This window comes from Thalassophryne amazonica, chromosome 18 (assembly GCF_902500255.1).
Source record: "Thalassophryne amazonica chromosome 18, fThaAma1.1, whole genome shotgun sequence".
NCBI classification, from domain to species: domain Eukaryota; kingdom Metazoa; phylum Chordata; class Actinopteri; order Batrachoidiformes; family Batrachoididae; genus Thalassophryne; species Thalassophryne amazonica.
Window position 1 is genome coordinate 53,451,563 of NC_047120.1, and position 17,719 is coordinate 53,469,281.

Consider the following 17,719-nt stretch of genomic DNA (forward strand, 5'->3'; position numbering starts at 1 on the left):
ACTTTCCCCATTTACCACAAATTACACCCATTTTCAGCCCCTGATTGGGTATCTGATTTTTGTTTGCACAAAAGCATACACAGGTGTCAAATATTTGCGATGGAAGGCCGGCTTAAGACACTTTGTGACCTATATTACTGTAAAGAGCACGATGTGACTCCTTTAAGTGACCTTGGTGGATGTACACGTATCCAGCCAAAAAAAAAAAAAAAAAAGTCGATATATAATGTTGGGAGCAGCGGGGGGTGGGGGGTTTCAATTAAATTAACGTAAAGTAGTGCATAATTTGCATTATACAGATATTTGTAAAACTGCAAGTTTGTACATGTTAAAATTTGACTTATCTTTAAAAAAAACATTCATGGACTATATAAAAAAAAACATTCATGGACTATTTCATGAAAAACTGGTGAAAATACAAAAAATAAAAATAAAAATAAAAAAATAAAAATTTAAAAATCTGAATCTCACAAAAATTTCCTGGATCCACACCCACAGATTCTGATTTGCACCAAAATCAAATGGGTTGTTTGTGGGCCAATGCCTGCTGCTCCACAAAGTCCACAGGTTTATGACTGATCCTGATCTCAACAAAGTGTAAAAAAAAAACAAAAAAAACAAAAAAAAAAAACACAAAGTCCTCAGCTACGGTAATAGCAGTTGTAGATTCTGATCGTAAGTGTCTTATAATATGTGTAGTTTACTTCAGAGGGTCATATTATACGAACTGGAATGAAGTTTAAACCTGAATAATATATGAGTGTGAACACGATACACACTCAGCTGTAATAATGGAATTAAGTTCTGTTGTTCATCTGCTTTAAAAACACACCACGTTATAAATAGTGGAACTGTTCAGTCGATATACTTATGAGTGGAGTTCTTAATCATTTCTAATTTAAAGGTGAGTCAAAATTCATTCAAGCTTTCCTCCATAGTCTTTTCTATTTAAACAATGTAAAGCATTCAGTTGTGTTCTTGTCCTTCTCCAGTTTGTTCATTTTTCTTCTTTCTACAAACTTGTCCTCAATACAGTTACTCTTGTCTTTCCGAGGGAGGTGCCCCGGATCACGCGTCCACCTGCATACACCGAGCTGGTAGTGATGAAGTTGCTGCCTTGTTCTTGCACTGATTCTTCCCTGTCTTCACATAAACTCCTCGGTTTCTTCAGCTCTGCCGATGTCTCTTCGTCTACCTTTGTGTCTTCCTCCTCTTGCGTCTGGGTGTGATCTTCACTTTTCTGTGCACAGCTGTCAGACTCAGAAGCTCCTTGATTAGCCTGGATCTCATGCTTTAAGTTGTCCCCAAATTCTTCGTCCTCAGCGTCTTCACCTGAGATGCTTGGCACTGCTTTGGCCGCGATGGTTTCTTCTTCGTCCTGTGTATTAATCACAACTCTGTTTTCATCCATGTCCGATTGCCCGATCTCTTGCTCAGACATTCTCTCAGGATGATATGTTGGTTCAGCTGGTATGGATTCTCTGATCACCAGTTCTGCTTCTTCTTCTGGACCAGATGTTGGTTGGGCATTTAAATTCCCATCATTCCTCGTTATGTCTGTGTCTGAAATACTGATGTCACAGGCGATCTTATAGAAGAGTGAATAGTTCTCTTTCATTTTCTCCAAGCTTTGACTGACTGTGGATGACATTTCACCAGAATCCATCATTTCATCAGTGCATATAGGCTGGTCTGTGAAGTCTGATGTGTCCTCATTGTCCATCAAGTCTGTGTCATGTATCTGCAATGGGATTAATCCTTGGCAACGACTGGTGGAGAGGAACCACTTGGTTCTCATGTCATTGGATGAAAAATTTCTATCTTCACCAGGAGGCTCTTCAAGCACTTCTTCATCTCTGTCTCTATAATTCCAAAATCCCTTACCTCCATCTTTTTGGAACACAGTCAGAGATGAGATATGATTCTGTGAAGCTGGAAGTTTTGTTCTAGTTTTGGCAATCTCCGGTTTGCCACTGGGATCTTTGTCTTGTGTTTCATTCCCCAAATGACAACAGTCTCCTTCATCTTCATCCAGAGAAAGCTGAAGTTCTACAGGTTCATAAAATCGTTGGTTTCTAGTGGTATCACCACAGGTTCTACAGCCATCCTGAGTTTTGGAATCTGGAAATGAGAAGACAACAAATTCTTTACTTAAAAGTAACAGTCCATGAGCCAGTCATCAATTTTGACCTAATCCGTACTACTTAAGGGGAGTAAAGGACACTCACAATCCAGCCTCAGTGTACCATGATCTACCACAAAATGTATGATGACCATCCCAGTGTGGCAGCTGTAGCCAGGTCTGGGTCAATGAAGGGTTACACTGAGGCCATAATTTTAAAATCCTCCAATCATGTTGAAAAATATGCTGCAGTATTTGTGTGATCATAAAGATTCCAAAAAGGTATAGTTTGGACTATCTATGACTGAATGTTCTGGAGTTATGGGGTAAAAACCGCAAAAATAGTGACAAAGGTCAGTTTCAGTTTATACAAGGATCAAAAATTAAAGTTGCTCCAATTTCAGTAAAAAATGATGCAAATTAATGGCTGAAATAAAAGGATTAAGAAATGGAATTGTTTTGACTGTGCTGAATGCTTGGTCTCCAAAGTAAGGGTCAAATAAGGTTGACGTTCATTGGATTCTATGACATATGTTACCCTGTAACATGATAACTAATGGTGAAAACTATTTCTTTTTAAAACCCTATTAACTCAACCAATAATTTGCATCACTTCTTACCAAAATTTAACCAACTTTAACTTTTGACCCCTGTACAAACTGAAATTGACCTTTTGCTGTTTTTTCCCATAACTCCACAGAATTCAGTCACAGATAATCCAAACTATACCTTTTTGGAATTGTTATGATCAGACAAATAATGTGGTATATTTCTCAATATGATTGGAGTATTTTTTAAATTTTGACCTTTTTTTAAATTTTGACCTCTGTGTAATTCTTCATTGACCCCTACCTGGCTATAACTACCACCCTGGGATGGTTATCATACATTTTTGTGGAGGCCATGGTACACTGAGGCTGGATACTAAGTGTCATTTCATCCCCTTAAGTGGTACCGAAAACCTGCTTGGCCCATGGACTGTAAATCCTGCGGACGTACTGAAGCCTGGTAATACCGGTGCTTATCTTCAGACTCTGTAGGGTCAAGCAGATGAGAGTCTATAACTCTCCCTACACGGGACACCAGTCTGACACAGGTTATTTCCTCAGCTGAGGCCAGTGCCCATTTTCAGCTGGGTGGACCGAGACAATGTAGATTAAGTGTCTTGTCCAAGGACACAGACAGACAGCATGAGTGGGATTCAAACCCAGGTCTGCATGTTGGCAGGCCAACTCCTTATCCATTCAGCTACCTGCTCTACAAACCAATCATCACAAAACCTGGTGAAATGGTTGGGCTTGACATACAATGGAAGCCATCATGACTCTTGGAAAGATAGGCTTTTATTTTTGATAAATTCTTGAACATTTTAAGGTATGGTCATTTTGCTGTTTGTGCTTACTCACCATTTCCATAAAGTACTTCACAATACAAGCATTTTGAGATGACATCATTAGTACATTTTTATCCAAAACAGATCTTATCACGTGTGACAAAAGTCCCAATAACAATTTTTTTTTGTGGCTTCAGCATCTCGTTAGCTAAAACTGTAAAAGGTAAAATATTTTAGCCTGTCAACTTTTCATTAGTGGTATAAAGAAGAAAAATCTGGCATGAATACACATTAAGCTTTTTACAATGTGGACAGACAACTTTCTGCATGTAATGGAAGCCGATGGATCTTGTCCATTGTGAACTTACCCGACTTTGGCTTTGATCGCTTCTACTTCACATTATTGCTTCTATTAATCTGTACTTCACACCACTCATCAACACGTGACTGGGTACGTTACCTGGATTCAATTCAACATGACAGCGTGCGCACTCGGGTCTGAAATATTATAATTGGATTTGATGTATTACAACACATCTTCAATTAAATTCTATAATTAAATTTGTTACAGGCCTAAAAGTCTACAGGCTTCCAGATTTTGAGCTGGTGTTTTTCTACCACCTACTCAGACACGTTTGTTGGATTGTTGACGCTGGTAGAGGTGTGCAGTCTACTGTTAATTTCCTGTTGTTATAGATAATTGTTTAACAGCTAAGGGCCAATAAAAAACAGATTTTCAGTACAGTCTGCGGTCACATTCCACCATCTGCACAAAGACTCCTTCAGTTATGGTCTTATTGATATTGTACTAACAAATTCTGTGTTGGTAACAAAAAAATAAAAATAAAAATTACCTGATGTTGTCCTTTGCTTTCTTGTTTTGTCATTGATCAGTGTTGGAGGCCAATGGTAATCTTCTAGACCCTCCTTCATTACCGGTAGTTGATGAAGTGCTTGCCCACTCTCTCTGATTGCACTAAGAGATAGATAGATAGATAGATAGATAGATAGATAGATAGATAGATAGATAGATAGATAGATAGATAGATAGATAGATAGATAGATAGATAATCATAATTTGAAAGGTTTTAACAGTTTTTATTCCAAAAAAGATTAAAAAGACAGTTATTTTAACTTGTATTTACCATCTCAGATTTTCAATGGTCAAAATGTATGTATATTTTGTAAATATTTGTTGGTATCAAACAGTTAAGGTCGTCATTCCACAATTCTTGCAATATTTTGCTTCAGTCAAGTTAAGGGCCTTCAGGCTCCCCCCCCCCCCCCCCCCCCCCCCCAATTCCCCCAACCTTTTGTTTTAAATTCCTTTTTCAGTTCGGTCTGCAAATGTTCGATGGAATTCATGTCAAATCTTTGTAATGGCCACTCCAACAATTTCACCTGATCTGTGAGTCATTGTGCCACAGTGTTTGGGGGATATATGTTGTCTTGTTGGAAGACCCAGCTGTAGCCATGCTTTCGCTTTCTGATTGATGTCTTGAGGTGTTGCTTGAGAATTTCCAGGGATGGGAATTAAGAACCAAGTTCCAAGTTTCACTTGAGAATCAGTTCCAATTTTTTCAACCCATTGAAATCATAGGGATCAGGTTTTATCAATTCCTTTTATCAGTGGGGCAAGTTTTTCTGACAGTTTCGCATTGTAATTGTGTGTTGTGTCATAACTTCAGATTTAATAGTATAATGTCAAACTCTACAGTTCACAAACAGGAAAACAGCTGGATTGATGCTGAAAATCTCTGTAGGCCTTCATTTTTTTAAACACAGATAATTGATAAGGGAGTGAGCCCAATAGGCAGGATCGATAATGGCATCATTGTTGATAATATCTGATCAGTTCCCATCCCGTATAATGATCCATGTTCATGATGTTATTTAGCAAGTGCACCAGTCTGTTTCCAATGAAAACACCTCCACAACATGGTGCCGATCCTCATGACTTAGTAGGCATAAGTGTCAAACTGATTCCAGAAAGGGCCAAGAGTACAGGTTTTCTTTATAACCACCAGCTCCACCGGGTGATTTCCCATTAACGTCACATTGATGGGATGAGTTCATGGTTACAAAGAAAACCTGCAAACAGTTTGAAACCTATGCCTTAAGAAGTTTCTTTGTTGTTTTATTGGATCAAAGAACTGCCTGTCAAAAGGCTTGATATTTCTCCTGGTGATCAACTACAAGTTATTTTATGCTGATTTTGGAGTAACTGCTTTATCTTCAGTTAGCAGTCACTTAAAACATTGGTGAAGGAGTCCACTCTTAAAGGTGAATGATGACACATTTCTTGATACCTCCAATTCCATGTAATTCCTTCCAAATTTCCTTACTTATCCTGGGGTTTAGTTGTATCTTTTGAACCAAGGCTTGTTCATCCTTGAGAGTTAATTTGGGCCTACTTCCAGAATGATGTCTATTCTGTATGGTTCAGGGAAATTGAGGTTCCAGCAGCATTGTATAGCAGCACACAGGAAAGAAGCACGGGTGAAGGAGGCATTGTATGTGAAACAGTTGAAACCCAGCCTTAACCGGGGAGGGGGTTTGAGACACGCTTTGTCCCCAATGGGGTACTCAGGTCAAAGCAGTTTCAGTCTTTTGTTCATGGTAATGTCTTTCACGTCATCAGGAGACTCGTCAGGAGAGGCGTCAGTCCCATCGTTAGGAGGGACAGCTACGCTGTCATTAGGAGGGTGCTAACTAGAGCACAACAGGGGCTAATTAAAGCAATTGTTTAGTCACTAGCCAATAGCAATCTGCCTGTCAGTAGGAGGGGTCTGGTTAGGTTTAAAACTCCAGCTTTTGTGGCTTCTGTTTGTTCTTCCCTACAATGGTCTAGACAGAAGTCAGACTACCAGAGCAAGAATTTTAGCTGAGGAAGCTTCTGCGATTTGAAGCGAAACGTCCTCGCGTCAAGCAACCCAGTCCAGTCGAAGATTCAAGCTTCTCTACTATGGAAACCACCTGGACAACTGAAAGCCTTCACAGAAACAAGCACAGAGAGTATCAAAAGCGAAAGTAAAAAATAAATAAATAAATAAATAAAGTTTGCAAATATAAATGTAAATACACAATATAAATACCAGACATACTGATCAATACTGGTTTACTGTTCCTCTCATTGCCTTATACTTTCATACAGAAGGATGCTTATTTGCTTGTAGTACTCTGAAACTTGAGATTTTTTTTTCATTTTTCATTTTTTTTTTCCTGCCCATGCCCATGCCCCTGTTTAACCCTAATCATAACCCTAAGGGCTCCCCCACCCCATGTCACCCCAAATTTCTTCATAGCATCACTTTTTTTTCCCCCCATTTTGTGACAGTATCGCAAACTAATAGTATAAATCACTTTTCATGATGCCATCACAAACTTGATGTGAGATCGGCTTGTAAATACAGTCACACATGTGCCCCAGGTCAACCCTCATCAGCCAATCATAAGCTTCCGAAAGTAACTGTATAAATCTCTCAAATTTTCTTGACTTTTTCACACTGTTTATACAGGCAGTAAACTTGATTTATGTAAACCTTTTGACACACAGTAAATAAAACTGTAACAAATCTTAAATAATATTTTTGAATAGGTTTTTATAGAAATTAAGCAGACATTCTATTTAATTGAGTTAACACATTATTTGTTAAAATGAAGTATGTAGAGTTCAGGGAACTGAGCCTTCATATATTTTTTTTTAGCTAAGACGTATATAAACTTTTATGGCCTCAATTGTCACGAAATATGTTATAAAATTCTAAAGTCGTTATTTCAGTCTTAACGTTTGCATGCATGAGGGTAGTTTTAATGTGCACAGACATAAAATTGAGAGATGAGGAAGATGAAAAGCCCAAACATATTTAACTGCTAACACTGAATAAACAACAATTTGGCAATATATGAATCCTTGAATTAAAATTCAACAACTTTGTTCATCTTCATGCAGATGATAACACATCTACACATTATTTGAATATCAAGGGTCACACCTTCGTGTCACTCTCTCTCTGATACGATCCACTCGTCTGAGCTTAGCCTCCCTCTGCTCAGGGGTCACCTGCAGGTCAGGGGCCACATCAGGGGTCAAAAGGGCAGAAGAGCCATCCACTGCTTGTTTCTGCAAATTCGTAGGAGATGGTGCATGGTTTATTAATGCAGCACATATTCATTTTTTTTTTCAACTTAAAAACACACACTTGTTTTCAAAGAAATGTTCTGAGTCAAGGCAGGCTGAGCTGATGCTCAACAAGATTTCCGACTGTTTAGTTTCCCTGATGATGTCAGTCTTTACTGTCTTTTAATGGTGTCTTACCCTGACGTCTGAGGTTATGTTTCCATGGCCTGTTGCACCTGGCCGGTCCCGCGTTCGGATTTGCTCGACTCTGCTTGCGTCCGACCTGCGCACTCTATGATGCTGCTGTCTGCTTGCCTTTTTGATGGGCTGCGTCTCTGCTGAGGGCAGCTTTTGATCAGCGCCATCTGACAGCAGCTGCCTGGGCGGCTTGTTCAACATTTTTCTCCTCTGATCGGCCGGTTTCAATTGGAACTTGGGTGGGATCTGCTCAAGCAGTGGCGTGTCAATCTCGGCTGGGGGATCCTCAACAGAAACCCGTCTGGCCACGAGAGAAGACGGCAGCACAGCTGTAACGACGCGTGTCACCCTTAAAGGAAAGGGAGCCTGAGGAAATGGTGGGGCAGACAACAACAGAGGGCTGTGTGAATAGATGCCAGCACCGATAACCAGGGGTGCACATAACTGGTGCTAAAAATCATTGATGCACAGCAGACAGCACACAGAGGGAAACACTTTTCCTACAATCTGTCATTGTTTTCTTTCTCTAAAGTAGAGGTGGGCAGCTCGATCCTAATATCAATAATATCAATACCAACGGTTTTATTGATACTGAACGATCCTCGTGTAAAAAGATCGATACTCAAGGTTTTTTTCTCTCCCGCACGCACTGACTGCTGCGCACGCAGATTCATCAAAGTCTACTCTCTATCTGTAAGAGCAGCACCGCGCTGTGTCACACAACACGGAGCAGTGCACCCTTTGTATTGTGGTTTGTCAGCCCTCTACCTCAGGAGATTTTGTTTTAAATTGTGTTGAGTGATATTTTTTTAAACAAAAATGTTGATTGTGATAAAGTATTTTGTTGTCACGTACAATGTTTGCTGAAATTCTATCCTAGGTCTTTTGGATCCTTTGGATCTATGAAGCTTAAATATTAAAAAGTATCGGTATCAATATCAGCAATACTGGGCCTGTATTTACTTGGTATCGGATCAATACCAAAATTCCCAGTATCGCCCTCCTCTACTCTAAAGTGCTTCCCTTGTGTTTTCTGTTGCACATCATCTATTTTTAGCACGCACAAGCACACTGAGTGCCAGTTATGTGCATGCCTGCCTATAACGAGTCTCAGTTATGCTGATGAAGGATTCGGCAAACCTCCTCCGGCGCCTCTCGGGTGTGACTCTGCTGGATTTGTGCACCTGGAGTGGGCACGGGGGGCTTCTTTCTATTACTCAGTCTCTCCTGATTCCTCTTCATTCTCTCAATCTGCTCCTCTTCACTCATCTTCATCTTCTAGGAAAAATATAGTCTGTTTAGAATTTTTGTGGACTTAATTGCACGTAGAAAAGGCTTAACCAGGCTTTGAGCATGAGATGTGTGCACACTGAGAAGTGAGCCTCTGCCTCCCCCGCTTGCCTAAAACAGGCACTGCAACCTGCCCTATTTGCAAGGAAGAAGAAATAATGAAAGACCTTAAATTTGGCTGTAATTGCCGTGATGATTGTTGAGGGAATCGGCTTTGATTGCTTCTAAATGCAGTGTGTTTTTGGATCACATTGCACACATCCTGATAAATTTAGCCACCATACAGGAAATTCTGAAAGATCAAACCTTGGTTGATTGGGACGGTGTATCGTGCATGCTCCACTTTGAGCTTGGCGGAAGCTCTAAAGATGAAACGAAAATGTGGGAAAGGGGTGGAGTAGGATAGAAAACACAGACGAGGGTCAGTCACAAGAGAAGGGAGGAACAGGGTTTGAAACAGGAAACAACGGCTGGATAATGAAAAAAAATAGTTTGACACAAACCTCCATTAAGCTGTTTATTTGATGTGTCACAAAATACTAATTTTGTGTATTAACATTGGTTATTGGAGGTACTGTAGTTGTATTAGAGGTAATAATGTGTGCCCACCACGAGCATCATATGGAGCTTTAAGGAGGTCAGGATGAATTTTTCCTCGTCTCTGAACTGGATCAACAAAACGGCTGTAGATTCCCTAAAACTCACACAAATATACACACAGTTAATTAACAGATCATGAGTGCGTGTTAACAACAATGACCAACAGTGTTAATAAGTTCCACCTCATATGGGGAGTCCATCCAGCCATGATCCACATCCTGGTCCTGGTTGTATTCCCGGATCTCCTGGGGTAAGGGTGGGCGGGCTGGTGGCTCTTGTTTTTCATCCTGCAAAAATTATAGATCATACAAAAGGAAAGATGACTAAGGGCGGTCTCCCAGTGCCAAAATGTGTATGTTTTGGTGCAAAAAATATCTGATTCCCACTTGGGGCTTAAAAAAAAATGGGTGATCTGTGGTAAAAGTAGTATTGTAGAACCAACCCAGTCTCACAGCAGTTTATGATGGCATTATGAAAAGTACATCTCTGGGTTTGTGATGGGGCACCCAAATGGGGCGCTTTTCGTAATGGGGCACGAATTCATTTCGTGACGGGGGCACGAAATGTGGGGTGATAGGGCGGGGGGTTCTGGGGGAGTTATGGTTATGGTTAGGGTTAGGGGAGGGGAGACACTTACGCTATGGTTATGGTTAGAGTTAGGAGGAGAGGAAGGATTATAAATAGCAAAAAAAACAAAAACAAAAAACAAAAAAAGTGTCACGAAAATGGGACGCTTTTTGTGACGGAATGGGGATGGACCATTCTCTGAGCAGACGCTTTTTTCTGATCCTCTACAGCATATAATCCATGAAAAGTATGTTATGCTCTTCAACAAGAAGAAGAGGAGTGTCTCTCCCTTATTTAGCAGGAGTAGGGAAAAAACTACAGAGGATCTTCAAACAGCACAAAATCCCAGTTTACTTTGAGACAGAAATTAGTTCACCCTAAGGACAGGATCCCTAGTTACAAACAGAGCAATGTAGTGTATTCTATCAGATGTCAGGAAAACTGTAACGAACACTACATAGGTGAGACTAAGCAACCTTTACACAAAAGGCTATACCAGCACCGCAGAGAGGGCACCAGTGGACCTCAGTCTGCAGTTCATCTCCACCTTAAAGACACTAACCACACGTTTGAGGACAAGGAAGTTAAAATCTTAGCCAGAGAGAAGAAATGGTTTGAGAGAGGTGTGAAGGAGGCATTCTATGTGAAACAGTTGAAACCCAGCCTTAACCGGGGAGGGGTTCTGAGACATGCTTTGTCCCCTGTTTACAATGGGGTACTCAGATCAAAGCAGTTTCAGTCTTTTGTTCATGGTAATGAGTCATTCACGCCATCAGGAGAGGTGTCAGTACCATCGTTAGGAGGGATAGCTACCCTGTCAATAGGAGGGTGCTAACTAGAGCACAATAGGTGCTAATTAAAGCAATTGTTTAGTCACTAGCCTATAGCAGTCTACCTCTCGGTAGGAGGTGTCTGGTTAAGTTTAAAACTCCAGCTTTTGCGACTTCTGTTTATTCTTCTCGACAAGGGTCAGACAGAAGTCAGACTACCAGAGCAAGAATTTTAGCTGAGGAAGCTTCTGTGATTTGAAGCGAAACGTCCTTGCGTCAAGCAACCCAGTCCAGTTGAAGATTCAAGCTTCTCTACTCTTCAACAGAAGACAGTTTTGAGATGTTAAAGACACATTTTGTCAATGTGGACCAGGAGAATTGTTTTTATTGTTATTGTCTGTGAGGACGTCAATGGAACTTGCGAGACGCAGCTCAGTGGACATCATTCTGTAAATCCGCGAGTAGTTGGTCACACTTTTCTTCTTTTTTAATCATTATTTCTTTATTCAATTATTATTTTCAGTGCTTTTTCTGCCCAAAGTCAGGGGAATTTTCACAGCCTCTTTCATATAATGTAATACTCTGCAGCCATCCTGAGCACTGTGTACGCAAATGTGTCGTCATTTCAGCCACGCCACAGTGGTGCTCAACATCCGTGAGAGTGCCACCTGGTATTCACACGCGAATCCTTGCGTCTGCAATGACCGCACCAGTGCTGCTTGACTTTCGCAGTTCTCAGGCGGCGTGTGTGCAGACTTTTCGAGATTCGTGGACGTAATTTTTGCTCCCACTCCGGATGCCATTCAGTGGACAGTCGACCATCATGTGCACGTGTCAGGAGAACGAATTTAGTGAGATTCCACATGAGAAAGTTATCTCCTTTTCCCCAGTTTTCGCATGATTTTGTGTCTCTGCCTCTTCTCCACCAGTCTTGCGTCAGTGAGACAGAAGTACTAGCCTAAAACAGGAACCACCAGGACCCTAAAGACTTGGACATTTGCTCTTCTTTGGGCATCACCAAAAACATCTCTGTCCATTGACCTCTTGACTCCATAAGCTCTTCTCAAGCATCTCTGGTTCTTAAAGGTCGAGGACCCAGAGACACAAGTGTCATTCCCAAAATAAATGAATGACTGTAGAAATTCAACACTTTCACCTGATAAGTTTCAGATGGTTGAGTCCAGAAAGTCAATGAAGATCTTAGACTTGATCCAGGATAATCACAAACCCAGGCACTCAGACTCCTCACTCAGATTTCCGAGTGCTGCACTCAGGGCATCCATTGGTTCCTCAAAGATCACAGCAGGAGCCGCAAAGTTGAGGTTTACTGAAGAGTATGTTTATGGGCAGAAAATCAACATCAAGGCCACAAAGAATGGGACAGTGGGGTCTTACTTTTTGGAATCCAGTCTGCAGCCTCTCTGTTGGAGAATCAGTGGCTCCAGGATGTGTGGTCATCACTGCAGCGGACACTTGGAGGGACAGAAATGTCACATTGCGAACACAGATTATCTGTTCTCATTATTTAAATGTTTTTGTTTTTTTTTTTGCTCCAAACTGCAAAACAATCCATTTGCCTTTTAATCTAAAAACAGTTCTATAATATGTAGGATTGTACAATATAATGTTACCATTTAACTTCATTCAATAGTGAATAAAATAATACATTACATTAGTTACTAGCAGGAGAGAGCATATCTCACCCATATTGGCCTCTCTTCAGTGGCTTCCTGTTAATTCTAGAATAGAATTTAAAATTCTTCTTCTTACTTATAAGGTTTTGAATAATCAGGTCCCATCTTATCTCAGACTGCAGGCTTACTTGTAGTTCCTAGGGTTTGTAAGAGTAGAATGGGAGGCAGAGCCTTCAGCTTTCAGGCTCCTCTCCTGTGGAACCAGCTCCCAATTCAGATCAGGGAGACAGATACCCTCTCTACTTTTAAGATTAGGCTTAAAACTTTCCTTTTCGCTAAGGCTTATAGTTAGGGCTGGATCAGGTGACCCTGGACCATCCCTTGGTTATGCTGCTTTAGACGTAGACTGTGGGGGGGGTTCCCATGATGCACTGTTTCTTTCTCTTTTTGCTCCGTATGCATCACTCTGCATTTAATCATTAGTGATCGATCTCTGCCCCCCTTCACAGCATGTCTTTTTCCTGGTTCTTTCCCTCAGCCCCAACCAGTCTCAGCAGAAGACTGCCCCTCCCTGAGCCTGGTTCTGCTGGAGGTTTCTTCCTGTTAAAAGGGAGTTTTTCCTTCCCACTGTAGCCAAGTGCTTGCTCATAGGGGGTCATTTTGACCGTTGGGGTTTTTCATAATTATTGTATGGCCTTGCCTTACAATATAGAGCGCCTTGGGGCAACTGTTTGTTGTGATTTGGCGCTATATAAGAAAAAAGTTGATTGATTGATTGATTAGTTACTGCACATTAAATTAAAAATACTTGTGAATGCATAGGGTTTTTTTGTGGAGCTTTTTTATTTATTTATTTTTCTCATATTCTGGAGGGCTTTGTTGTACTTTAAATTTGCAATTGCATTACATGTTGTAAAACAATTTTTACAGTTTTGAAAATGTATGAAATGGTGACATCTCTATAAATCATTGGAATAAACCCCCCTAAATATTTAGAACTGTAACACAGGCAGTAGAACTCCTCTCAAAGTCATAAATGTAATTTAATTAAGTTGATGAGGGCCAACTTACTGTGGAGTCTTTGTAGCCCCAGCAAGAGTCGGAAGTGATCCCTGTTGACCTTTAGTCCAGCCAGGATGTCTTCCATCATCCACAGCTCTCTCTGGGCCTGAGACTGTTCCTAAAAAAGACGAACAAGGTAAAAAAAAAACAAAAACAAAAATAATTATAACTCTGTAATTCGACTCACAACACCCCAAGATATTTGAGCAAAATGCTGATATAATTTACTGCACCAGTCACGCTAACTGACTCCAACTGAACATTAGCAAAAAACATCCAAAATATAACGCTAAGTGAATAAAGTTAACAGCACATAGTGACACGCAAACTGAATTAAAACAACTAAAGTCAATCCCCACAAAAAAGTAACTGAATCTAATCAAAGTCAAAAGTCAATACAAAACTAACTGAGCATTAAAAAGCTAACTGCAAAGCTAATTGTAGCTTTGTAGCTAATAGAATTTGGTAAGGGACAAAGAAAAAAATCCTTCAGTGACAGATAGATAGCAGCACAGGACGTTTGACACTTTAAATGTGTTTCCCTCTTAATACTCTACATTGCCAAATGGCCTTCACTCATGAACGGCATGAATGTTTTTTTTTCCATCTTCTCCCATTTTTGAGCAGGCCTGATACAGCAGATATGAAATGGTTCTGCACACTGATTTGGCTCAGATTTTACACCAGATGTCCTTCCTGACACTACTCCAGATGGACAAGGAGAATGGCTTCCAATCAGGGAACTTTTAGTTTGGCTCAGGGGCACCACTAGGGATTTTGGGTCCCATGTAAAGAAATCTCAGTGGGTCACCCCCCAATATTATCATTATTATAATTGTATTGAGGCCTTTCTGGGCTCCTGTCAGTCATAGGCCCCTAGAATAATTCTCCTATTCTCCCCTTTTACGGGACCCCTGGTTTGGCTACAAGCATACTAACTGGCTGTACCACCCATATTCATCCCTACAGAGGGGCATAAATTAAAGTGAGAATATTGTACGGACTAGCATGACGAAACTAGAATTTGAACATTTACAACTGCGAAAAAAAATCCTCACTGCCTTCAAGATCACGCCTCCAAACCACATGAAATATGATAATATATGATAATATATGATAATTGATGCCTGCTGGAGGACGACCCTACTGCCCAAAATACACTCATCTTTACATCTACTTAGAACAGCCATAAAAAGCATTAGTAGAGATATGTAATGTCAGCTATCCAAATGAATAATTCTCTTTCCCTCCTCCTGCTCAATGAGCGAGTGGAAAGATGGTCGAGTGAGGTAGGAAACAAATGGAATAGAGAGAGCTCTTGAGGAAAAATGCAATAAATTGCTAAAATAAACTGTTCATTTCTGACTGTTTCACAATAGTTGCATTATTACATTACAACCATGTGACTGGAAAATGTTTTTTCCTTATCAGTATTATCGAAGCAGAAAATATTCCTTTTTTCTGATCTTCAGTGGCTCAGCCCCACCTTCAGATAGAGCTGAAAATCACATTTTGCCCTCTGATTGGGTTGAAAATTTGATACTAAGCCAAAAAAAAAATTGCTCACCACAAAGAGGGATATACAGTAGAATTGGTTGAACTTATTGCTTGTTTGAGACTGACTTGGCAACAGCTTTTCTGATATTTAGTGTTAGAGCATTATATTCAATTTATTTAGTTTATATAGCACCAAATCACAACAAAGCTGCCTTAAGGTGCTTCACACAAGTAAGGTCTAACCTTACCAACCCCTAGAGCAAGCACACAGGTGACAGCGGTAAGGAAAAATGCCCTTTGAAGATTTGAGGAAGAAACCTCAAGCAGACCAGACTCAAAGGGGTGACCCTCTGCTTAGGCCATTCTACCAAAAAGACTAACAATACAGAACACAACACAACAACAATCAATCAGAATCCATTCTGCATCCCTTCCAGAAATCATCTAATCCAGCACGTGGATCTAATCTATATGGATTGTCATTGGGATGTAAAGAAAAAAAAATCCCAAATTTTTAGAAAAAGTGCTTCTGAATCAGTCTATGTACGAAGCCTGTAAAGAAATTAATTATGTTATTGAAAATAAATTTAGATACCTGTGGCATTCCAAAGTTACAGATGTGCTGAAGGTGTGAATGGATCACAGACAGTTCACTTTCCATTCTCTCATACTGACTCCACACTCTTTCCATTTCCTTGATTGAAAAGAAAAACAAAACAACATTCCAATATATTATATGTACCATAGTGTTATAGCTGCCACACTGAAAAAAAATTGGAGTGATATTTACTTGAAACAACCTAGGAAAGTTTTTTCACTCAGAAATTCCAAGTAAATTTTACACGGAAAATTCTTAACTAAATTTTACTTGCATATATTAGTTTTTCTAAAAGAATAACTCAAGTAACATTTACTAGCAATTATCAATTGAATATTTTCATTCAATTTTACTCTGTCGTTATTCATAAAAAGTAAAACGTTAAGGTTGTTCCCCGTGTTTTCACTCAAGGTTGCCACAGCAGATCCAGTTTGGATCTGCATGTTGATTTGGGACAAATTCTACATTGGATGCCTTCCAGTGATGCACCTCCACATTACATGGAGAAATGTGGCAGGGAATTGGAAACCTTTTGCACTGAAACCAAGTGCACTAACCATTTGGCCACACCTCTGCCTTCTATGGATTATTAAAAATACTTAAATTTGTGAGACAGTAAAACAAAAGAAATTCTGTTTAGTAAAAAGATGCATCAAGACGCATCGATGGTTGTTTTATAATCAACACATTCATGAACTAATGATCCAAGATCTGCTGTGGCACCTCCGAGTGAAAACCAAAGGGCTTTAAAAGTCAGCGCAGGGGTGGTGGACAAGCGGTTAGTGCACTTGGTTTTAGCGCAGATGGTTCTCGGTTCAAAGCCCACCCCTGCCACATTTCTCCATGTAATGTGGAGATGTGTCAGGAAGGGTATCCAGTGTAGAATTTGTGCCAAATCATGCAGATCCAAATTGGATCTGCATGAGTGAAAACAAGGGGAACAGCTGAAAAGTTTTACTTTTTATGAATAAAGACAGAGTAAAATTCAATGAAAATATTTAATTGATAATTGCTAGTAAATGTTACTTGAGTTATTCTTTTAGAAAAAAAAAACTAATATATGCAAGTAAAATTTACTTAAGAATTCCCCTTGTAAAATTTACTTGGAATTTCTGAGTGAAAAACTTGCCTAGGTTTTTTCAAGTAAATATTACTCCAAATTTTTTTCAGTGTATGGGGGGGAAATGTAATCTGGAGATTTACTCATGCATTGCCACTGTTTTTCATTTATGTTCACTGTCCCCTAAATTATTTACATACCAACGAGACGTCACACATTCTAGCCCGGATTGTGACGAGTTCTTCCTGAAGCAAAGCCTTCTGGGACAGTGTTTCTTCCTGGGCCCGGGGTCCTTGGCTCTTCCACTCCTCTAGTTGTACTCTGGATACTTCTAAGGCACACTGGACGCTGTCCTGGTAGAGGGACACAAAATACACTAAAACATGCAGATTGTCTCTCTCTGTAAAAGAACAATTCAAAGATATGATTGAAAACCCAACATTCCCGTGACGTTCATGACAGCAACCAGTGTATGTAAATCTCTGAGCACAACCGTAGCTCCTGTAAAGTGACTAACCTTGTCCATTTGTAGCTGGGCCAGTTCCACAGACAGAGACTGCAGCAGTTTGTCACACCCACACAACCGCGTCAGCACAGCCTGAGCGGGATCATGATAATTACACATCTAATAATACACAAAGCCATGATTATGGTGGCAGATTTAGGGAATACTCACATCCGCATCACTTTCAAGGGGCCTGATTGGTGGGATTTCCTTAAGGTCAGACTTTGAGGGCTGAAATACACCAAGGTAAATTTTTATTTTTAATCAGAGTGTATTTTGGACTTCATGTTCACTTTCTTATAATTGTACACAGCAAAATTACCAGTGTTAAATTAACACTTACAGTGTCTATTTGAATCCACA

The 17,719-nt window shown here is 40.0% G+C and overlaps 1 protein-coding gene across 4 annotated transcripts in view; it reads right to left on the reverse strand.

Moving 5' to 3' along the window:
- Positions 1-654: 654 nt before the first annotated feature.
- si:ch211-234p6.5 (pleckstrin homology domain-containing family A member 7) overlaps positions 655-17,719 on the reverse strand; it is a 34,901-nt gene continuing 17,836 nt past the window's right edge. For 2 of the 4 annotated variants that reach the window (XM_034194082.1, XM_034194079.1), the window contains 14 exons: positions 17,528-17,587; positions 17,369-17,449; positions 17,052-17,204; positions 15,789-15,887; positions 13,706-13,814; positions 12,396-12,472; positions 9,846-9,950; positions 9,673-9,757; positions 9,370-9,425; positions 8,914-9,051; positions 7,774-8,139; positions 7,451-7,578; positions 4,310-4,431; positions 655-2,121 (listed from right to left, as the gene is read on the reverse strand). In XM_034194082.1, coding sequence (XP_034049973.1) covers positions 1,013-2,121; positions 4,310-4,431; positions 7,451-7,578; positions 7,774-8,139; positions 8,914-9,051; positions 9,370-9,425; positions 9,673-9,757; positions 9,846-9,950; positions 12,396-12,472; positions 13,706-13,814; positions 15,789-15,887; positions 17,052-17,204; positions 17,369-17,449; positions 17,528-17,587 — 2,688 coding nt within the window. In that variant the 3' untranslated portion in view covers positions 655-1,012. The remainder of the gene's footprint in view (positions 2,122-4,309; positions 4,432-7,450; positions 7,579-7,773; positions 8,140-8,913; positions 9,052-9,369; positions 9,426-9,672; positions 9,758-9,845; positions 9,951-12,395; positions 12,473-13,705; positions 13,815-15,788; positions 15,888-17,051; positions 17,205-17,368; positions 17,450-17,527; positions 17,588-17,719) is intronic. The other 2 variants (XM_034194080.1, XM_034194081.1) reach the window with 2 other exon arrangements.